A 19,491-nucleotide genomic window follows, 5' to 3' on the forward strand; every position below is an offset into this window, starting at 1 on the left:
TTAGAGGCCTCCCTGGTTTGACTGGGCGCCGGGGCCCGGCCGGGGGAATTGGGGTTGCCGGCCCGGGGCCCCGGATTGGGTTTGCCCGGGGGGTTGCCGGATGCGTTGGGTTTTTTGGGCCCGGGTTTCGCCGGCCCTTGGGCAAAAACTTTTGGGGGGTTTTTCCCCCCGGGTCTCGGGCCCTTTTTGGGCAACTTGCCCGGCTGGGATTCGGGTTCGGCATGGGTTCCCGGGCATGGGCGCCCGGTGCCGGGCCCGCCGCCCCTCGGCAGCCGGGGGGGGGTTGGGGGGCCGGCGTTTTTTCCGGCGGCGGCAAAAAGGGTCCTTTTTTGGGCCGGCGGCCGGGTCTCGGCCCCGGCCGGGCGCCCGGGGCAAGGGGGGGTTCGGGCGCCCTCTTGCCGGGCCGGTCTTCGGCCCCGGCCCCCCGGGTCTCGCCGGCATCGGGTCTCGCCCCGGGATCGGGGCGCCGCCCGGGTCGCCGGCATTTTCGCCCGGGATCGGGTCTCGCCGGCGCCCCGGGGCCCCGGCATTCGGGGTTTTCCGGCCCGGCCCCTTTTTGGGGGCCTCGGCCAGCTCGCCGGCGGGCCCGGGTTTCCGCCGCCCGGGGCGCCGGGGGGGGGCTCGCCCCGGGGGGGTTCGCCGGGAATCGGGTTTCGCGGCACCCGGGTCCCGGGGCCGGTCTCGCCGGATGGGGGGCTTGGCCCGGCTGGGTTTCTTTTTCCCCCGGGAGCCCGGGGCTCCCCCCCCGGGATGGGGGGTTTTTGGGGCCCGGGTTTTCCCCCCATCCCCGGGTGGGCCCGGCCGGGCCGGGGTCTCCCGGCCCCCCGGGGGTTTTTATGCCGGGGGGGGGGTCTTTTCGGCCCGGGGGCCCCCCCCCGGCGGGCCCGGGGCCGCCGGGGCCGGGCCCGGGGCTCGCCCGGGGCCCCGGGGCCGCCCCGGGATCGGGTCTCCCCCCCGCCGGGCCCGGGGCTCGCCCCGGGATCGGTCTCGCCGGCCCCCGGGTCTCGCCGGGATCGGGTCCCCACCTCCCCGGGTCTCCGCCGGTCGGGGCCCCCGCATCGGGTCTCGGCATTTTGGCCCGGACTCTCCGGCATCGGGTCTCGCCCGGGGCCCCGGGGCTCGCCGGCATCGGGTCTCGGGCGGGTCTCGCCCCGGGATCGGGGCTCGCGGCATCGGGTCTCCGCCCGGCCCCCGGGTTTGCCCCCCATTTCGGATCGGCCGCCCCGGGATCGGGTCTCGCCCGGGACGGGCCGCCCTCCGGACTTATGACGGGCCCGGGGCTCGCCCGGCATCGCGTCTCGCCGGGATCGGGTCTCGCCATGGGGCCGGGCCGGGGCTGCCCCAGGGGCTCGCCGGCCCGGGGCTCGCCGGGATCGGGTCTCGCCCGGGCCCCCGGGTCTCGCCCCGGGATCGGGTCTGCCCCGGGACGGGTCTCGCCGGCATCGGGTCTCGCCCGGCCCGGGTCTCGCCCGGCATCGGGGCCGCCCCATCGGGCATCGGGTCGGGCCGGCCGGGCCCGGGGCTCGCCCCGGGATCGGGTCTCGCCCGGGATGGTCTCGCCGGGTCCCGGCATCGGGTCTCGCCCCGGCCCCCGGGTCCCCCGCGGCCGGGGCTCGCCCCCGGGCCCGGGGCTCGCCCCCCGGCCCCCGGGTCTCGCCGGGGCCCCCTCTCGCCCCGGGATCGGGTCCGCCCGGGCGTCTCGCCCCGGCCGGGGCCCCCGGGGCTCGCCCGGCCCGGGTCCCCATCGGCCGGGTCTCGCCCGGGCCCCCCCGCCCGGGGTCTCGCCCGGCCCGGGTCTCGCCGGCATCGGTCTCGCCCGGCCCCCCGTCCTCGCCCGGGATCGGGTCTCGCCGGGATCGGGTCTCGCCCCGGGATCGGTCTCCCCGCCGGGTCTCGCCGGCCGGGCCGGGGCTCGCCCGGCATCGGGCCCCCCGGGATCGGGTTTGCCGGCATCGGGGCTCGCCGGGATCGGGTCTCGCCGGCGCTCGGGGCTCCCCCCGGGATCGGGTCTCGCCGGCCCCCGGGTCTCGCCCCGGCCCCCGGGGCTCGCCCCGGGGATCGGGTCTCGCCCGGGGCCCCGGGGCCCGGGGCCGGGGCTCGCCCGGCCCGGGTCCCGCCGGGGCCCCGGGGCTCGCCCCGGGATCGGGTCTCGCCCGGGGCCCCGGGTCTCGCCCCGGGGCCCCGGGGCTCGCCGGGCCGGGGCCCCCGCCGGGTCTCGCCCCGGGGCCCCGGGTTTGCCCGGGGCCCCGGGTTTGCCGGGATCGCGCTCGCCGGCCCCCGGGGCTCGCCGGGGGGCCCCGGGGCTCCCCCGGCATCGGGTCCGCCGGGATCGGGTCTCCCCGGGGCCGGGGCCCCCCGGCTCCCGCCCGGGGCCCCGGGGGCCCCGCCGGCCCGGGTTTGCCCGGGGATCGGGTCTCGCCCGGCCCGGGTCTGCCGGCATCGGGTTTGCCCCGGCCGGGTCTCGCCCGGGCCGGGCCCCCCGGGTCCCGCCGGCATCGGGTCCGCCCACCCCCGGGGCCGGGTTTGCCGGGGGCCGGGTCGCCGGGATCGGGGCTCGCCCCCGGGTTTGCCCGGCATCGGGTCTCGGGGGCATCGGGTCTCGCCGGGATCGGGTCTCCCCCCGCATCGGTCGCCCGGCCCGGGTCCGCCGGCATCGGGTCTCGCCCGGGATCGGGTCCGCCCGGCATCGGGTCTCGCCCCCCGGGTTCCCCTCGGCCCCGCCCTCGCATCGGGTCCCCCCCGGGGCCCCCGGGGCCGGGTCTCGCCCGGGATCGGGGCTCGCCCCCGGGGCCGGGCCCGGGGCTCGCCCCCGGCCCCCGGGGGGCCCCCCGCCGGGCATCGGGGCTCGCCCCGGGGCCCCGGGGCTCGCCACGGGCCCGGGGCTCGGCATTTTGCCCCGGGGCCGGGTCTCGCCGGGATCCGGGCCCGGCGCCGGGCCCCGCCCCGGCCCCCGGGTCTCGCCCGGCCCGGGTCTCGCCCGGCATCGGGTCTGCCCGCATCGGGTCCGCCGGCCCGGGTCTCGCCCCGGGGCCGGGTCTCGCCCCGGGGCCGGGCCCGGGGCTCGCCCGGGATCGGGTCTCGCCCCGGGGCCCCGGGGCGCCGCCCGGGATCGGGTCCGCCGGGCCCGGGGCTCGCCCCGGGCCCCCGGGGTCGGGTTTGCGGGATCGGTTTGCCGCCGGGCCCCCCGGGGCGCCCGGGGCCCCCGGGTCTCGCCCCGGGGCCCCGGGTCGCCCCGGGGCCCCGGGGCTCGCCCGGGCCCGGGGCTCGCCCCGGGCGCCGGGTCTCCCCCCGGGCCCCCGGGTCGCCCGGGGCATCGGGGCTCGCCGGCCGGGCCCCGGGCTCGGGGCCCCCGCCGGGTTTGCCATCGGGCATCGGGTCTCGCCGCCGGGCCGGGCCCGGGGCTCGCCGGCGCCCGCCCCTCGCCCCCCGGGATCGCGTCCGCCCGGGATCGGGGCCGCCCGGCATCGGGTCTCGCCCCCATCGGGTCTCGCCCGGCCCGGGTTTGCCGGGCCCGGCCCCCGGTCGGGCCCCGCCCGGGATCGGGTTTGCCGGGGGCCCCGGGCTCGCCCCGGGGCCCCGGGGCTCGCCCGGCCCGGGTCCCGGGATGGGGCTCGCCCCGGGATCGCCCCCGGGGCCGGGTCTCGCCCCCCCCGGGGCCGGGTCTCGCCCGGCATCGGGTTCCCCCCGGCCGGGCCCCCGGGTCTCGCCGGGATCGGGTCTCGCCCATTTTGGCATCGGGGCTCGCCCGCATCGGGTCTCGCCCGGCCCCGGGGCTCGCCCGGCATCGGGTCTCGCCGGGGCCCCGGGGCTTCCCCCCGGGGCCCCCGGGATCGGGGCTCGCCCCGGGCCCCCGGGTTTGCCCGGCATCGGGTCTCGCCGGGATCGGGTCTCGCCGGCCCGGGTCTCGCCCCGCCGGGTTTGCCGGGGCCCCGGGTTTGCCCGGCCCGGGTCTCGCCGCCGGGGCCCCGGGGCTCGCCATCGGCGCCGGGTTTGCCATGGCCCGGGTCTCGCCGGGATCGGGTTTGGGCCGGGGGCCTCGCCCCGGGCCCGGGTTTGCCGGGGCCCCGGGGCTCGCCCCGGGTTCGCCCGGCATCGGGTCTCGCCGGCGCCCCGGGGCTCGCCCCGGGATCGGGTCTCGCCGGCATCGGGGCTCGCCGGGATCGGGTCTCGCCGGGGCCCCGGGTTTTTCGCCGGGATCGGGTCTCGCCCGGCCGCCCCATCGGGGCCCCCGCATCGGGTCCGCCCGGCATCGGGTCCCCCCGGCCCGGGTCCCGCCGGGGCCCCGGGGCTCGCCCGGCCCGGGTTTTGCCACGGGGCCCCCGGGGCTCGCCACGGGCCCGGGGCTGCCCCGGGATCGGGTCTCGCCGCATCGGGTCTCGCCGGCCCGGGTCTCGCCGGCGCCCCCCGGGTCGGGGCCCCCCGCCGGGTTTTCGCCCGGCCCGGGTCTCCCCCCGGGCCCCCCACGCCCCGCCGGGATCGGGGCCCCCGCCCGGGCCGGGTCTCGCCCGGCCCGGGTCTCGCCCCGGGCATCGGGTCTCGCCCGGCATCGGGGCTCCCCCCGGGGCTCGCCCGGGATCGGGTCTCGCCCCGGGATCGGGTCTCCCCCCCGGCCCCCGGGTCTCGCCCGCCGGGTCCGCCCGGCCCGGGTCTCGCCCCGGGATGGGGCTCGCCGCCGGGTCTCCCCCGGGCCCCCGGTCCGCCCGCCGGGTCTCGCCCCGGGATCGGGTCTCGCCGCCGGGTCCGCCCATCGGGCCCCCGGGTCGGGCCGGGCCGGGGCCGGGCCGGCCCCATCGGCCCGGGTCGGGGCCCCCCGGCCCGGGTCTCGCCCGGGATCGGGTCTCGCCCGGCCCGGGTCTGCCCGGGGCCCCGGGGCTCGCCGGGGCCCCCGGGGTCGCCCCGGGATCGGGTTCCCCCCGGCGCCGGGTCTGCCGCCCGGGCCCCCCCGGGTCCCCGGCATCGGGTCTCGCCCCGGCATCGGGTCTCGCCCGGGATCGGGTCTCGGGTCGGGCCGGCCCCCGGGTCCCGGGATCGGGTTTGCCCCCCGGCGGGCCCCGGGGCTCGCCCGGCATCGGGTCTCGCCGGGATCGGGTCCCCCCGGGGCCCCCGCCGGGTCTCGCCGCCCGGCCCCCGGGTTTGCCCATCGGCGCCCGGGGCTCGCCCGCCGGGTCTCGCCGGGGCCCCCGGGGCTCGCCGGGATCGGGGCTCGCCCGGGATCGGGGCTCGCCCGGGCCGGGCCCCCGGGTTTGGCCCGGGCTCGCCCGGGATCGGGTCTCGCCGGGGCCCCGGGCTCGCCGGCATCGGGTCTCGCCCCGGCCCCCGGGCTCGCCCCGGCCCCCCGCCCCGGCCCGGGGCTCGCCCGGGGCCCCGGGGCTCCCCCGGGGCCCCGGGGCTCGCCCCGGGATGGGGCTCGCCGCATCGGGTCTCGCCCGGGGATCGGGGCTCGCCCCCGCCGGGTTTGCCCTCGGGCCGGGTCTCGCCCCGGGGCCCCCTCTCGCCCGCATCGGGTCTCGCCGGGATCGGGTCTCGCCCCGGGGCCCCCGCCGGGTCTCGCCGGGATCGGTCGGGGCCGGGCCCCATCGGGGCTCCCCCCCGGCATCGGGTCTCGCCGGGATCGGGTCTCGCCCCGGCCCCCGGGCTCGGGGCCCCCCGCCGGGTCTCGCCCGGGGCCCCGGGGCCGCCGGGGCCCCGGGGCTCGCCCATCGGCGGGCCCGGGGCTCGCCCATCCCCCGGGATCGGGGCTCCGGGCCGGGGCCCCCGGGTCTCGCCGGGCCCGGGGCTCGCCCCACGGGTCTCGCCGGGATCGGGTCTCGCCCGGGATCGGGTCTCGCCCGGCCGGGGCCCCCATCGTCGGGCCCCGGGATCGGGGCTCGCCGGGATCGGGTCTCGCCATCGGCCCGGGTTCGCCCGCATCGGGTCTCGCCCGGGGCCCGGGGCTCGCCCGGGATCGGGTCTCCCCCCCGCCCGGCATCGGGTCTCGCCCATCGGGGGGTTTCCCCCCGGGCGCCGGGTTTGGCCGGCCCCATCGGGTTTGCCGGGATCGGGGCTCGGGGGCCCTCGGGTTCCCCCCGCCCGGCATCGGGTCTCGCCCCGGGGCCCCGGGGCTCGCCCGGCCCGGGTCTCGCCCGGGGGCCCCGGGGCTCCCCCCCGGGGCCCCCGGGGCTCGCCGCCGGGTCTCGCCCCCATCGGGTCCGCCCGGCCCGGGTCCGGGGCCCGGGCTCGGCCGGGGCCGGGTCTCGCCGGGCCGGGGGCCCCGGGATCGGGGCCCCCGGCATCGGGTCTCGCCCCGCCGGGCCCCCGGTCGGGGCCCCCGGCGCCGGGTTTGCCCGGCCCGGGTTTGCCCGGCCCGGGTCTCGCCGCCCGGCCCGGGTCTCGCCCGCCGGGCGCCGGGCTCGGGCGCCGGGGCCCCCCGGCGCCGGGTCTCGCCCCCGCCGGGTTTGCCGGCATCGGGTCTCGCCCGGGGCCGGGTCTCGCCCGCCGGGTCTCGCCCGGCATCGGGTCTCGCCCCCGGGTTTGCCGCATCGGGGCCCCCGCCCGCCCCCGGGTCTCGCCCGGGATCGGGTCTCGCCCGGCTCCCGGGGCTCGCCCGATCGGGCCCCCGCCGGGTCTTTGCCGGGGCCCCGGGGGCCCCCCGGGGCCCCCGCATCGGGTCTCGCCCCGCCCGGGTCTCGCCCTCGGGGCCCCGGGGCTCGCCCCGGGATCGGGTCTGCCCACGGGCCCGGGGCTCCCCCCCGGGCGCCGCCGGGGCTCGCCGGGATCGGGTCTCGCCGGGGCCCCGGGGCTCGCCCATCGGGCGGGCCCGGGGCTCGCCGGGGCCCCGGGGCTCGCCCCGGGATCGGGTCTCGCCGGGCCGGGGCGCCGGCCGGGGCTCGCCGCCGGGTCTCGCCCCGGGCCCCCCGGGTCTCGCCCCGGGGTCGGGTTTGCCGGGATCGGGTCTCGCCGGCATCGGGCTCGCCGGGATCGGGTCTCGCCCGCCGGGCCCCCGGGGCCCCCGCCGGGGGCCGGGTTTCCCCCCCCGGCCCCCGGGTCTCGCCCGCATCGGGTCTCGCCCGGCCCGGGTCTCGCCGGGATCGGGTCTCGCCCCGGGCTCGCCCCATCGGGGCTCGGCCCCATCGGTCTCGCCCATCGGCCCTCGGGTCCCCCCGGCCCGGCCCCCGGGTCCCCCCCGGGGGTCGGGTCTCGCCCCGGGATCGGGTCTCCCCCGGGATCGGGGGCCCCCGCCCGGGATCGGGTCCCGCCCCGGCCCGGGGCTCGCCCATCGGCCCCCCGGGTCTCGCCGGGATCGGGTCTCGCCGCATCGGCCGCCCGGGACCGGGGCCCCCGGCGCCGGGTTTGCCATCGGCCCGGGTCCGCCGGCCGGGGCTCGCCCGGGATCGGTCCCCGCCGGGCCCCCCGGGGCTCGCCCCCGGGCCCCCGGGTCTCGCCGGGCCCGGGCCGGGTCGGGGCCCCCGCCGGGTCCCCGGCATCGGTCTCGCCCGGGGCCCCCGGGGCTCGCCGCCCGGGTCTCGCCGCCGGGCCCCCCGGGTCGGCCCTCGGGTCTCGCCCGGGGGCCCGGGTCCGCCCCGGGCCCGGGGCTCGCCCGGCCCGGGTCTCCCCCCGGCCCCCGGGCCCCCCGGCATCGGGTCTCGCCGGCCCGGGGCTCGCCCGGCCCGGGTTTGCCCCGGGTCTCGCCGGGATCGGGTTTGCCGGGCCCCCGGCCCCCGGGTCTCGCCCGGGATCCCCGGGGCTCGCCCGCCGGGGCTCGCCCGGCCCGGGTCCCGGCCCTCGGCACTCTCGCCCGGCATCGGGGCTCGCCCGGGATTTGGGGCTCGCCATCGGGTCTCGCCGGGATCGGGGCCGCCCCCGGGTCCCGCCGCATCGGGCCCGCGGCCGGGTTTGCCGCATCGGCTGGCCCCCATCGGCCCCCCGGGGCTGCCCCCATCGGGCTCCCCCATCGGGTCTCGCCCCATCCCCCGGGGCATCGGGTCTCGCCCGCATCGGGTTCGGGTCCCGCCCGGGATCGGGGCCGCCCGGGATCGGGTCTCGCCGCATCCTCGGGTCCCCGCCGGCATCGGGTCTCGCCGCATCGGGCCCCGCCGGGATCGGGGCTGCCCCCGGGTCTCGCCCCGGGATCGGGTCTCGCGGGCCTCGCCCCGGGTCTCGCCCGCATCGGGTCTCGCCATCGGCATCGGGTCCGCCCGGGATCGGGTCTCGCCCCGGGATCGGGTCTCGCCCCCCGGGCCCCCCCGCATCGGGTCTCGCCGCATCGGGTCTCGCCGCATCGGGTCTCCCCGGGTCCGCCCGGCATCGGGTCTCGCCCATCGGGTCTCGCCGCCGGGTCCGCCGGGGCCCGGGGCCCCGGCATCGGGTCTCGCCCATCGGGCCCCCGGGCTCGGGGCCCCCCGGGATCCCTCTCGCCCGGGATCGGGTCTCGCCTGGCATCGGGGCTCGCCCGGGATCGTCCGCCGGGATCGGGTCTCGCCGGGATTCCCCCGGGATCGGGTCTCGCCCATCGGGGTCGCCGGGATCGGGTCTCGCCCGGGATCGGGGCTCGCCCCGCATCGGGTCCCCGCCCATCCCCCGGGATCGGGTCTCGCCCATCGGGTTTGCCGGCATCGGGTCTCGGGCATCGGGCCGCCCCGGGATCGGGTCTCGCCCGGGATCGGGGCTCGCCGGGATCGGGTCTCGCCGGGATCGGGTCCCCCCGCATCGCCCGGCCGGGATCGGGTCTCGCCATTCCCCCATCGGGTCTCGCCGGGATCGGGTCTCGCCGCATCGGGGTCTCGCCGGCATCGGGTCTCGCCGCATCGGGTCCCCCGCGGGATCGGGTCTCGCCCGGGATCGGGTCTCGCCCGCATCGGGTCCGCCGCATCGGGTCCGCCCCCATCGGGTCTCGCCCGGCATCGGGTCTCGCCCCCGGGATCGGGTCTCGCCGGGATCGCGCTCGCCCGGCCCGGGGCTCGCCCGCATCGGGTCTGCCCGGGAGGGTCTCGCCCGGCATCGGGTCCGCCGCATCGGGTCTCGCCCGGGCTCCCCCCGGGTCTCGCCGGCATCGCGTCTCGCGGCATCGGGTCTCGCCGGCATCGGGTCTCGCCGGCATCGGGTCTCGCCGGCATCGGGTCTCGCCGGCATCGGGTCTCGCCATCGGCATCGGGTCTCGCCATCGGCATCGGGTCTCGCCGGCATCGGGTCTCGCCGGCATCGGGTCTCGCCGGCATCGGGTCTCGCCGGCATCGGGTCTCGCCGGCATCGCGTCTCGCCCATTTTGGCCGGGTCTCGCCCGGCATCGGGTCTCGCCCGGGATCGGGTCTCGCCGATCGCTCGGGCTCGGGTCTCGCCCCGGGTCTCGCCGGCATCGGGCCCGCCCGGCATCGGGTCCGCCGGGATCGGCCGGGGCTCGCCGGATCGGGGCCCCCCGCATCGGGTCTCCCCCCGGGCCCCCGGGTTCCCCCGCCGGCATCGGGGCTCGCCGGGATCGGGTCTCGCCCATCCCCGGGGCTCGCCCGGCATCGGGGTTTGCCCCGGGATCGGGCCCCCATCGGCATCGGGTCTCGCCGGCCCGGGTCTCGCCCGGGATCGGGGCTCGCCGCATCGGGTCTCGCCGCATCGGGTTTGCCGGGATCGGGTCCGCCCATCGGGGCCGGGCCCGGGGCTCGCCCGGGATCGGGTCTCGCCATCCCCCCATCGCGTCTCGCGGCATCGGGTCTCGCCGGCATCGGGTCTCGCCGGCATCGGGTCTCGCGGCATCGGCTCCGGGGCATCGGGGCCCCCCGCATCGGGTCTCCCGCATCGGGTCTCCCCCCGGCGCCGGGGCTCGCCGCATCGGGCCCCCCGGCATCGGGGCTCGCCCATTTTGCCCCCGGGTCTCGCCATCGGCATCGGGTCTCGCCATCGGCATCGGGTCTCGCCGGCATCGGGTCTCGCCGGCATCGGGTCTCGCCGGCATCGGGTCTCGCCGGCATCGGGTCTCGCGGCATCGGGTCTCGCCCTCGGGATCGGGTTCCCCCGCATCGGGGCCGCCGGGGATCCCCGGGGCCCCCGCCGCATCGGGGGCTCCGGCCCGCCATCGGGTCTCGCCGGGATCGGGTCTCGCCCACCCCCCCGGGATCGGGTCCGCCCCCCGGCATCGGGTCTCGCCGGCATCGGGTCTCGCCGGCATCGGGTCTCGCCGGCATCGGGTCTCGCCGGCATCGGGTCTCGCCGGCATCGCGTCTCGCGGCATCGGGTCTCGCCATCGGCATCGGGTCTCGCCATCGGCATCGGGTCTCGCCCATTTCCCCCATCGGGTCGCCCCGGGATCGGGGCTCGCCATTTTGCGGCATCGGGGCTCGCCGCCGGGCTCGGGTCCTTTGCCCGGCATCGGGTCTCGCCCCTCGGTCGGGTTCGCCGGGATCGGGGCCCCGGCATCGGGTCTCGCCGGGATCGGGGTCGCCGGGGTCGGGTCTCGCCGGGATCGGGTTCCCCCCGCCGCATCGGGGCTCGCCCCGGGATCGGGTCTCGCCGGGATCGGGTTCTCGCCCGGGATCGGGTCTCGCCGGGATCCCCGGGGCTCGCCGGGATCGGGCCCGCCGCATCGGGTCTCGCCGCATCGGGGCCCCCGGGATTTTGCCCCCATCGGGTCTCGCCATCGGCATCGGGTCTCGCCATCGGCATCGGGTCTCGCCCCGCATCGCCCCGCCCCCATCGCGCCCCGGGATCGGGTCTCGCCCGGCATCGGGTCTCGCCCGGGATCGGGTCTCGCCGCATCGGGTCTCGCCGCATCCCCCCCGCCCGGGTCGGGGGCTCGCCCCGGGATCGGGGCTCGCCCCGGGGGCCGGGTCTCGCCCGGGATCGGGTCTCGCCCGGCATTCTCGCCCGGGATCGGGTCTCGCCGGCATCGGGTCCGCCGCATCGGGTCGCCGGGATCGGGCCCCGCCGCCCTCGGGCCCCCCGGGATCGGGTCTCGCCGATTTCCCCGGGATCGGGTCTCGCCCATCGGGGCCATCGGGTCTCGCCCATTCCCGGGATCGGGTCTCGCCCGGGATCCGGGGCCCCCATCCCCGGGGCCGCCGGGCCCGGGGCTCCCCGGGATCGGGTCCGCCCGGGATCGGGGTCTCGCCCGGGATCGGGGCCCCGCCGCCATCGGTCTCGCCGGGATCGGGTCTCGCCCGGGATCGGGTCTCGCCGGGATCGGTCTCGCCCGGGATCGGGTCTCCCGGCATCCCCGGGGCTCGCCCTCCCCGGGATCGGGTCTCGCCGCATCGGGGCCCCATCGGGTCTCGCCGGCATCCCGGGATCGGGTCTCGCCCGGGATCGGGGCTCGCCGGGATCGGGTCTCGCCGCATCGGGGCTCGCCGGCCATCGCCGGGGCTCGCCGCATCGGGTCTCGCCCGGCCCGGGTCTCGCCCCGGGATCGGGTTCCCCCGGGCCCATCGGCATCGGGTCTCGCCATCGGGATCGGGTCGGGTCTCGCATCGGCCCGGGGCCCCCGGGATTTTGCCCCGCCCCCATCGGGGCTCGCCCGGCATCGGGTCTCGCCCGGGATCGGGTCTCGCCCGGCATCGGGTCTCGCCCATCGGGTCTCCGGGCCGGGCCCCCGATCGCCGGCATCGGGTCTCGCCGGCATCGCCGGGCTCGCCGCCGGGTCTCGCCGGGATCGGGGTCGCCCGGGATCGGGTCTCGCCATCGGCATCGGGTCTCGCCCTCGGGCTCCCGGGGCTCGCCGGCTCCCCCCGGGGCTCGCCGCATCGGGTCTCGCCCGGGCATCGGGTCTCGCCGGGATCGGGCCCGCCATCGGGTCTCGCCCATTCCGGGATCGGGTTCCCCCGGCCGGCATCGGGTCTCGCCCGGGCTCGGGCTCGCCGGCATCGGGGGCTCGCCATCGGCATCGGGTCTCGCCGGGATCGGGCCCCGCCCGGGATCGGGTTCCCCCCGGGATCGGGTCTCGCCCGGCATCGGGTCTCGCCCCCCCTCGGGTCTCGCCGGGATCGGGGCTCGGCCCTCGGGTCCCCCCCCGGCATCGGGTCTCGCCGGCATCGGGTCTCGCCGGCATCGCGTCTCGCGGCATCGGGTCTCGCCATCGGCATCGGGTCTCGCCGGCATCGGGTCTCGCCGGCATCGGGTCTCGCCGGCATCGCGTCTCGCGGCATCGGGTCTCGCCGCCATCCCCGGGATCTGGTCTCGCCGGCATCGGGGCTCGCCGGGATCGGGTCCCGCCGCATCGGGTCTCGCCGGGATCCCCCCCGTCTCGCCGCATCGGGTCTCGCCCGGGATCGGGTCCGCCGGGGCCCCCATCGGGTCTCGCCATCGGCATCGGGTCTCGCCGGCATCGCGTCTCGCGGCATCGGGTCTCGCCATCGGCATCGGGTCTCGCCATCGGCATCGGGTCTCGCCATCGGCATCGGGTCTCGCCGGCATCGGGTCTCGCCGGCATCGGGTCTCGCCGGCATCGCGTCTCGCCCTCGGGCTCGGGTCTCGCCGGCATCGGGTCTCGCCGGCATCGGGTCTCGCCATCGGCATCGGGTCTCGCCGGCATCGGGTCTCGCCGGCATCGCGTCTCGCGGCATCGGGTCTCGCCGGCATCGGGTCTCGCCGGCATCGGGTCTCGCCATCGGGTCTCGCCATCGGCATCGGGTCCCCGGCCCCCGGGATCGGGGTCCTCGCCGCATCGGGTCTCGCCCGGGATCGGGTCTCCCGGCATCGGGTCTCGCCATCGGGATCGGGTCTCGCCCCATCGGGGCTCGCCGGGATCGGGTCCCGCCCCGCATCGGGGCCCCCGGGATCGGGGCCCGCCGGGATCGGGTCTCGCCGCCGGGGATCGGGTCTCGCCCCGGGATCGGGGCTCGCCGGGATCGGGTCTCGCCGGGATGGGGCTCGCCCGGGATCGGCCCGCCGGGATCGGCGCCGCCCGGTTTGCCCGGGATCGGGTCCGCCGCATCGGGTCTCGCCCCCCCTTTGGGTCTCGCCCGGATCGCCCGGCATCGGGTCTCGCCGGGGCCGGGGTCGGGCCGGGGCCCGGGATCGGGTCTCGCCGGGATCCCCCGGGGCTCGCCCGGGATCGGGTCTCGCCATCGGCATCGGGTCTCGCCGGCATCGGGTCTCGCCGGCATCGGGTCTCGCGGCATCGGGTCTCGCCGGCATCCCCGGGGCTCCCCCCGCCCGGGGCCCTCGCCCGGGGCCCCGGGGCCGCCGGCATCGGGTCTCCCCCCGGCATCGGGGCTCCCCCCGGGGCCCCGGGGCTCGCCCCGGCATCGGGTCTCGCCCATCCCCCCGGGATCGGGTCTCGCCCCGGGATCCCGGGGCTCGCCGCATCGGGGCCCTCGCCGGGCATCGGGTCTCGCCCGGCCGGGGCCCCCATCGCCCGCGCATCGGGTCTCGCCCCGCATCGGGTCCCGCCGGGATCGGGTCTCGCCGGGATCGGGTCTCGCCGGGCCTCGGGTCTCGCCCCCGGGATCGGGGGCCCCCGGGATCGCCGGGTTCCCCCGCCCCATCGGGTCTCGCCCGGGATCGGGTCTCCCCCCATTTTGCCGGGATCGGTCTCGCCCGGGTCGGGTTTGCCGCATCGGGTCTCGCCGGGATCGGGTCTCGCCGGCATCGGGTCTCGCCCGGGATCGGGTTTCCCCATCGGCCCCGGGGCTCGCCGGCCCGGGTCTCGCCGCATCGGGGCTCGGGGCCCCCCCGGGTCTCGCGCATCGGGTCTCGCCGGGATCGGGCGCCCCCCGGGGTCGCCCTCGGGGCCCTCGGGTCTCGCCGGCATCGGGTCTCGCCCGGGCTCGGGCTCGCCCGGGGCATCGGGTCTCGCCGGCTCGGGATCGCGCCCGCGGGATCGGGTCTCGCCGGGATCGGGGCTCGCCGGCATCGGGTCTCGCCGGGATTTTGCCTCCCCCGGGTCTCGCCCATTCCCCGGGATCGGGTCTCGCCGGCGCCGGGTTTGCCCGGGGCCCCGGGGCTCGCCCGGGCCCCGGGGCTCGCCCGGCATCGGGTCTCGCCCGCATCGGGTCCCGGCCCCATCGGGTCTCGCCCATTTCCCGGGATCGGGTCTCGCCCCGGCCCGGGTCCCCGGGATCGGGTCTCCCCCTCCCGGGATCGGGTCTCCCCCCGGCCGCCCTCCCCGGGGCTCGCCGGGATCGGGTTTTCGCCGCATTCCGGGGTCTCGCCGGCATCGGGTCCCCCCCGGGGCCCCCATCCCCGGGGCTCGCCCCCCGGCATCGGGTCTCGCCGGCATCGCGTCTCGCGGCATCGGGTCTCGCGGCATCGGGTCTCGCCGGCATCGGGTCTCGCCGGCATCGGGTCTCGCCATCGGCATCGGGTCTCGCCATCGGCATCGGGTCTCGCCATCGGCATCGGGTCTCGCCGCCGGGGGCCCAAAGGGTTTTTTGGGTTTTGGGGGCCCCTTTTCCCCCCTCCCCCAAAGGGTTTGGGGCCCCTTTCCCCCCCCCTTTTGTTTTTCCCCCGGGGGGGCCCCCCCGGGGGTTCCCCGGACCCGGGGTTTTTTTTTGGGGGGGGGGGTTTTGGGGAAAAATTTCCCCCGGGGGTTTTGGGAAATTTTTGGGGGCCCCCTTGGGGGGAAAAAGGGGGTTTTTCCCCCCCTTTTTAAAAAAACCCCCAAAAAAAAAGGGGGGGGGAAAAAAAAAAAAATTTTTTCCCCCCCCCCGGGGGTTTTTTTTGGGGCCCCAAAAAAAAAGGGGGTTTTGGGGGGGGGGGTTGGCCCCCCCCCCGGGGGGGGGGGGGCCCCTTTTTTTCCCCCCCCGGGGGGGGGGGGGGGGGGGGGGGGAAAGGGGCCCCAAAGGGTCCCCCGGGTTTTCCCCCCGGGGGTTTTTTTTCCCCAAAATTTCCCCCCGGGGGCAGGGGGGGGGGGCCCCCTTTGGGGGGGCCCCCCCCCCCCGGGGGGGGGGGCCCCGGGCCCCCCCGGGGGGCCCCCCCCCCCGGGTTTTCCCCCCCCCCGGGCCCCCCCGGGCCCCGGGGGGGCCGCCTTTTGGGGCCCCCAAATTTTCCCCCGGGGCCCCCCCCCCAACCCCCAAAAATTTTTCCCCCCCCCCTTGGGGGGGGGGGGCCCCCCCGGGGGGGGGAAGGGGGGTTTTTTTTCCCCCCCCCCCCCCCCGGGTTGGGGGGTTTGGGGGGGGTTTTTTTTGGGCCCCCGGGGCCCCCGGGCCCGGGCCCCCCGGGGGGGGGGGGGCCCCCCCCCCCCCGGGGGGGGGGGGGGGGGGGCCCATTTTTTATAAAAAAAAAAAAAGGGGGGGTTTTAAAAGGGGGGTTTTTTTTTTTTTGGGGGGGGGTTTCCCCCGGGGGGGCCCCCCCCCCCCCCCCCGGGGGGCCCCCCCCCCCCCCCCCCCGGGGGGGGGTTTTTTGGGGGGGGGGGCCCCCCCCCGGGCCCCCCCTGGGGGGGGCCCCCCCCCCCACCCCCCGGGGGGGGGGTCCGGGGGCCCCGGGTTTGGGGCCCCCCCCTTTGGGGGGGGCCCCTTTTCCCCCCCGGGGGCCCCCTCCCCGGGGGTCCGGGGGGGGGTCCCCCGGGTCCGGGCCCCGGGGGGGGGCCCCCCCCGGGGGGGGGGTTTTTTCCCCCCCCCCGGGGGGGGGGGGGCCCCATCGGGTTTGGGGCCCCCCCGGGTCCGGGGGGGCCCCCCCCCCCCCCCCGGGGGGGGGCCCCCGGGGGGCCCCCCCCCGGGGGCCCCCCCGGGGGGCCCCCCGGGGCCCGGGGGGGGTTCCCCCGCCCCCCGGGGGGGGGCCCCCCGGGTTTGGGCCCCCCCCCCCCCCGGGGGGGGGGCCCCCCCCTTTGGCCCCCCGGGGGCCCCCGGGGGGGGGCCCCCCCCGGCCCCCCCCCCCCCCCCCGGGTTTGGGCCCCCCGGGTCCGCCCCCGGGGGGGGGGCCCCCCCCCCCGGGGGGCCCCCGGGGCCCCCGGGGGCCCCCCCCGGGGGCCCCCCCTTTGCCCCCGGGGGGGCCCCCCCCCCCCGGGTCCGGGGGGGCCCCCCCCCCCGGGGGGCCCCGGGTTTGGGCCCCCGGGGGGCCCCCCCGGGCTCGCCCGGGGGGCCCCCCCCTCGCCCCCCCCCCGGGGGGCTCGCCCGCATCGGGTCCCCCCCGGGGCCCCCCCGGGGGGGGCCCCCCGGTTTGGGCCCGGGGCCCCCCCCCGGGTCCGGGGGGGGGGGTTTTCCCCCGGGGATCGGGTCTCCCGGGGGGGGGGGTCCCCCCCTTCCCCCCCCCCCGGGGGGGGGCCCCCCCCCGCGGGGCCCCGGGGGGGCCCCCCCAGGGGGGGCCGGGGGGGGGGGGGGGGGGGGGGCCCCCCCCCCGGGGCCCGGGGGGGGCCCCGGGGGGGGCCCCCCCGGGGCCCCCCCCCCGGGCCCCGGGGCCCCCCCCCCCCCCGGGGGGGGGGGGGTTCCCCCCCCCCCCCCCCCGGATCGGGCCCCGGCCCCCGGGCCGGGGCCCCCTGGGTTTACGGGCCCCCCCGCGGGGGGGGGGGGGGCCCCCGGGGGGGGCCCCCCCCCCGGGGGGGCCCCGGGCCCCCCCCTTTTTGGGGGGGGGGGGGCCCCCCCCCCGGGGCCCCACCCCCCCCTGGGGCCCCCGGGGGTTCCCGCCCCCCCGGGGGCCCCCTTTTTTTCCCCCCCCCCCCCGGGGGGGCCCGGGCCCCCCGGGGGGGGGGGGCCCCCTTTTTGGGGGGGGGGGCCCCCCCCCCCCCGGGGGGGGGCCCCCGGGGGTTTGCCCCCGGGGGGGGGCCGGGGGCCCCCCCGGGGGGGCCCCCCCCCGGCCCCGGGGGGGCCCCCCCCCCCCTCGGCCCCCGGGGGCCCCCCCCCCGGGGGGGGAAGCCCCCCCCCCGGGGGGGCCTCCCCCCGGGGGGGGGCCCCGGTTCCCCCCCCCTTTGGGCCCCCCCTCCCCCCCCCCGGGGCCCCCGGGGGGCCCCCCCCCGGGGCCCCCGGGGGGGGGGCCCCCCCCCCCCGGGGCTTGGGGGGCCCGGGGGGGGGGGGGGGGGGGGGGCCCCCCCCCCCGGGGGGGGGGTTTTCCCCCCGGGGCCCCGGGTTTCCCCCGGGGCCCCCCTTTGGGGGGCCCCCCCGGGCCCGGGGGGGGGTGGGGCCCCCCGGGGCCCCTTCCCCCCCGGGGGGGCCCCCCCCCCCCCGGGGGGGGGGGGGCGGGGGGCCCCCCCCCCCCCCCCATCGGGGCCCCCCCCGGGCCCCCCCGGGGGGGGCCCCCCCCCCCGGGCCCCCCCCCCCGGGGGGTTCCCCCCCCCCGGCCCGGGTTCCCCCCCCCGGGGGGGGGCCCCCCCCCGGGGGTTTTGGGGGCCCCCCCCCCCCCCCCGGGGCCCCCCGGGGGGGGGGCCCCCCCGGGCCCCCCCCCCCGGGGCCCCGGGGGCCCCCCCGGGGGGGGGGGGGCCTCACAAACCCGCTGCACCCTCCATGCTTGACATGTGGCGCTCCCGGCTCACACGCAGACCTTCCCTCTGCTTCTCCGACTTCATGTCATCTGCGTGAGATGAACAGTGCAGAGGGCCAACCAGTGACACACATGGAGGAAGCGGCTCCATGTTTACCTCGGTGTCTCGTCGGGTATAAAATACTTTGTTTGTGTCTGGAACTTTCTGGAGATTTACACAAAAGCATCCACGTGAAACCACGGATACATTTCGCCCAACACTTTTTAAACATCTCACTCCAGATACTGGTTTATTAAACCTCCTGTTACCTGAGGGTCAATTTGACCCCATTCAATGTTTAACCCTCCTGTTACCTTTATATTTACTGACATATTTGACCCTCGGGGTCAATTTGACCCAGCAATTAAAACCTCCAGAAAATTATTAGAATTAATATTGTTTTCCAAGTTTAAGTGTGAGGTACTTTATGTTTGTTTGTTGACTACCTAGATAGCCCTTTAAATATATAAAAAAGGTTATATTTCTTATATATTTGACACAGTGAAAAACAGCCTGGGGTCAAATTGACCCGAAAGAACACCGACATTAAACATTGAATGGGGTCAAATTGACCCTAAGGAAACAGGAGGGTTAAGACACTGAATGTAGAGCATTTGATGCTCTCAAACTGTTTCTGCTGCATGACATGATCGTAGCAAGAAGGTGTTGGCCAGCTGGGGCCGCCATGTTTTGTGTGTCCATGCTCCGGCATCGTCACACAGGTATTCTGGTATTAAATAATATTCAAGTGAGAGAATTGACATATTCATCAACCAAACACACTGAATACTGGAAACAATGTACACATCTGCATAGCCAGTTAGGAGAATTAGCCTCCATGCCGGCAGTTATGAACACCTCATTCCTCGATTGTTATACAATCTGTTCTTTCTTAAACCGTTCGGATTATTATTTGCTGAATAGGCACCAACAGCTTTACTCCAAATAAAAAATGACGACTAGTTCTGACCGCAGGTTGCGTGTGGAGTACAGCACAAACTCAGTCAGCTATAAGTGACCTGGTATTTCTGGTTGCCAGTGTACAGAGAAAGATACAGTTTCATTTAGCGAGAAATACATCCCCTCATCCATCTGTCTGAGAGCTTCTTCCTTCCTCTCACTTTCACAGTCACCTCAGGAGAGTGGAGGGGAACTTTGAGTCGTGACTCAATTCTGATGAACTCATTACTTTTATTTAGTTTTTATTTCACTTGTCCAAATATGAGCTCATGTATTGACAAGCACAGAATGCACAGCATGTTCAACCCAGACACGGTGGACCACGGCAACACATGTGACTATGCAGAGCTTACACACACTCGGCTCATATGTATGCCTGCACACCACATAAGCAGGCGGTTTGGAGTCTGATAATTAAATATGAGACAGACCTGTGTGTGTTTGTCATGAATCGGACCGTGACTCTCAGTGAATCACACACTTTTATGGTGTGTCCTAATAACTGCCTCTGCAGGGACATTTCTGTTGGAACATTATGATAGGTTTAACATGTGTTCATCGGCACAGAGGGCACACAGTGAGTGACTTAGATCTCTAGAGTATTTAGAAGTTTGTGTGTGTGTTAATTCACATGATCAACGCTGGGCCCACCCAGGAAGTGACCCCACCCTGTGGCGATGTACAGAATTCCCCCCGTGCTGAAGGGGAGAGAGGGAGCGGTTGGCGAGCAGCTTCACAGAGCGGCCTGTAGCCTCTCCATCTGCCCCTCTCAAAAGACTCCATTGTTCCAGGCAGTCGGAGGCGAGAAAGTGAGCTGAAGAGTTATGAGGCTCGCCGGTGGGGCAGAGGCTGGGGTGGTGGGCGTTGGGCCGCTGCCTAAAACCACACGGAGGAGAGGCAGCCAGACACAGAGCATCTCTGTGCGACCAGCAGCCCACTGCTGGAGCCTCGCCTCAGCTGAACAGCGCTGTATGAAAAGGTCCACTACATCACATACAAAACACACCGTCAGGCGGGGGCTCAACCGAATCAACGGTCCGAGGACATACGTTCTTCCATATTTGGTGCCGTTTGTTACGGAAGGGGAGTTGGTTTTAAAAATCTGAAGCATTACTTGAACGAGCCAATCGGAGTGGACCGCTGCCCCGTGGAAGCTTTTAATGATGTGTGTGAATTGCGGT

The 19,491-nt window shown here is 78.2% G+C and overlaps 2 protein-coding genes across 2 annotated transcripts; one reads left to right on the forward strand and one right to left on the reverse strand.

Moving 5' to 3' along the window:
• Positions 1-4,748, reverse strand: LOC130199952 (collagen alpha-1(I) chain-like). Its single transcript, XM_056423827.1, has 6 exons — positions 4,208-4,748; positions 3,861-4,134; positions 2,698-3,702; positions 2,173-2,582; positions 1,124-2,130; positions 1-813 (listed from the first exon to the last, which is right to left on the reverse strand). The coding sequence occupies exons 1-6, from the start codon at positions 4,746-4,748 to the stop codon at positions 1-3; spliced, it is 4,050 nt and encodes a 1,349-aa protein (XP_056279802.1).
• Positions 4,749-4,907: 159 nt separating this feature from the next.
• On the forward strand, positions 4,908-19,190 carry LOC130199954 (basic proline-rich protein-like; the record flags this gene model as incomplete). The annotated part of the gene is made up of 4 exons (XM_056423828.1): positions 4,908-4,990; positions 5,592-6,910; positions 10,742-10,810; positions 19,102-19,190. Coding segments are annotated over 4 exons (1,560 nt in total), but the record flags the coding sequence as incomplete, so codon positions are not given.
• Positions 19,191-19,491: the final 301 nt, after the last annotated feature.

This window comes from Pseudoliparis swirei, chromosome 9 (assembly GCF_029220125.1).
Source record: "Pseudoliparis swirei isolate HS2019 ecotype Mariana Trench chromosome 9, NWPU_hadal_v1, whole genome shotgun sequence".
NCBI classification, from domain to species: Eukaryota; Metazoa; Chordata; class Actinopteri; order Perciformes; family Liparidae; genus Pseudoliparis; species Pseudoliparis swirei.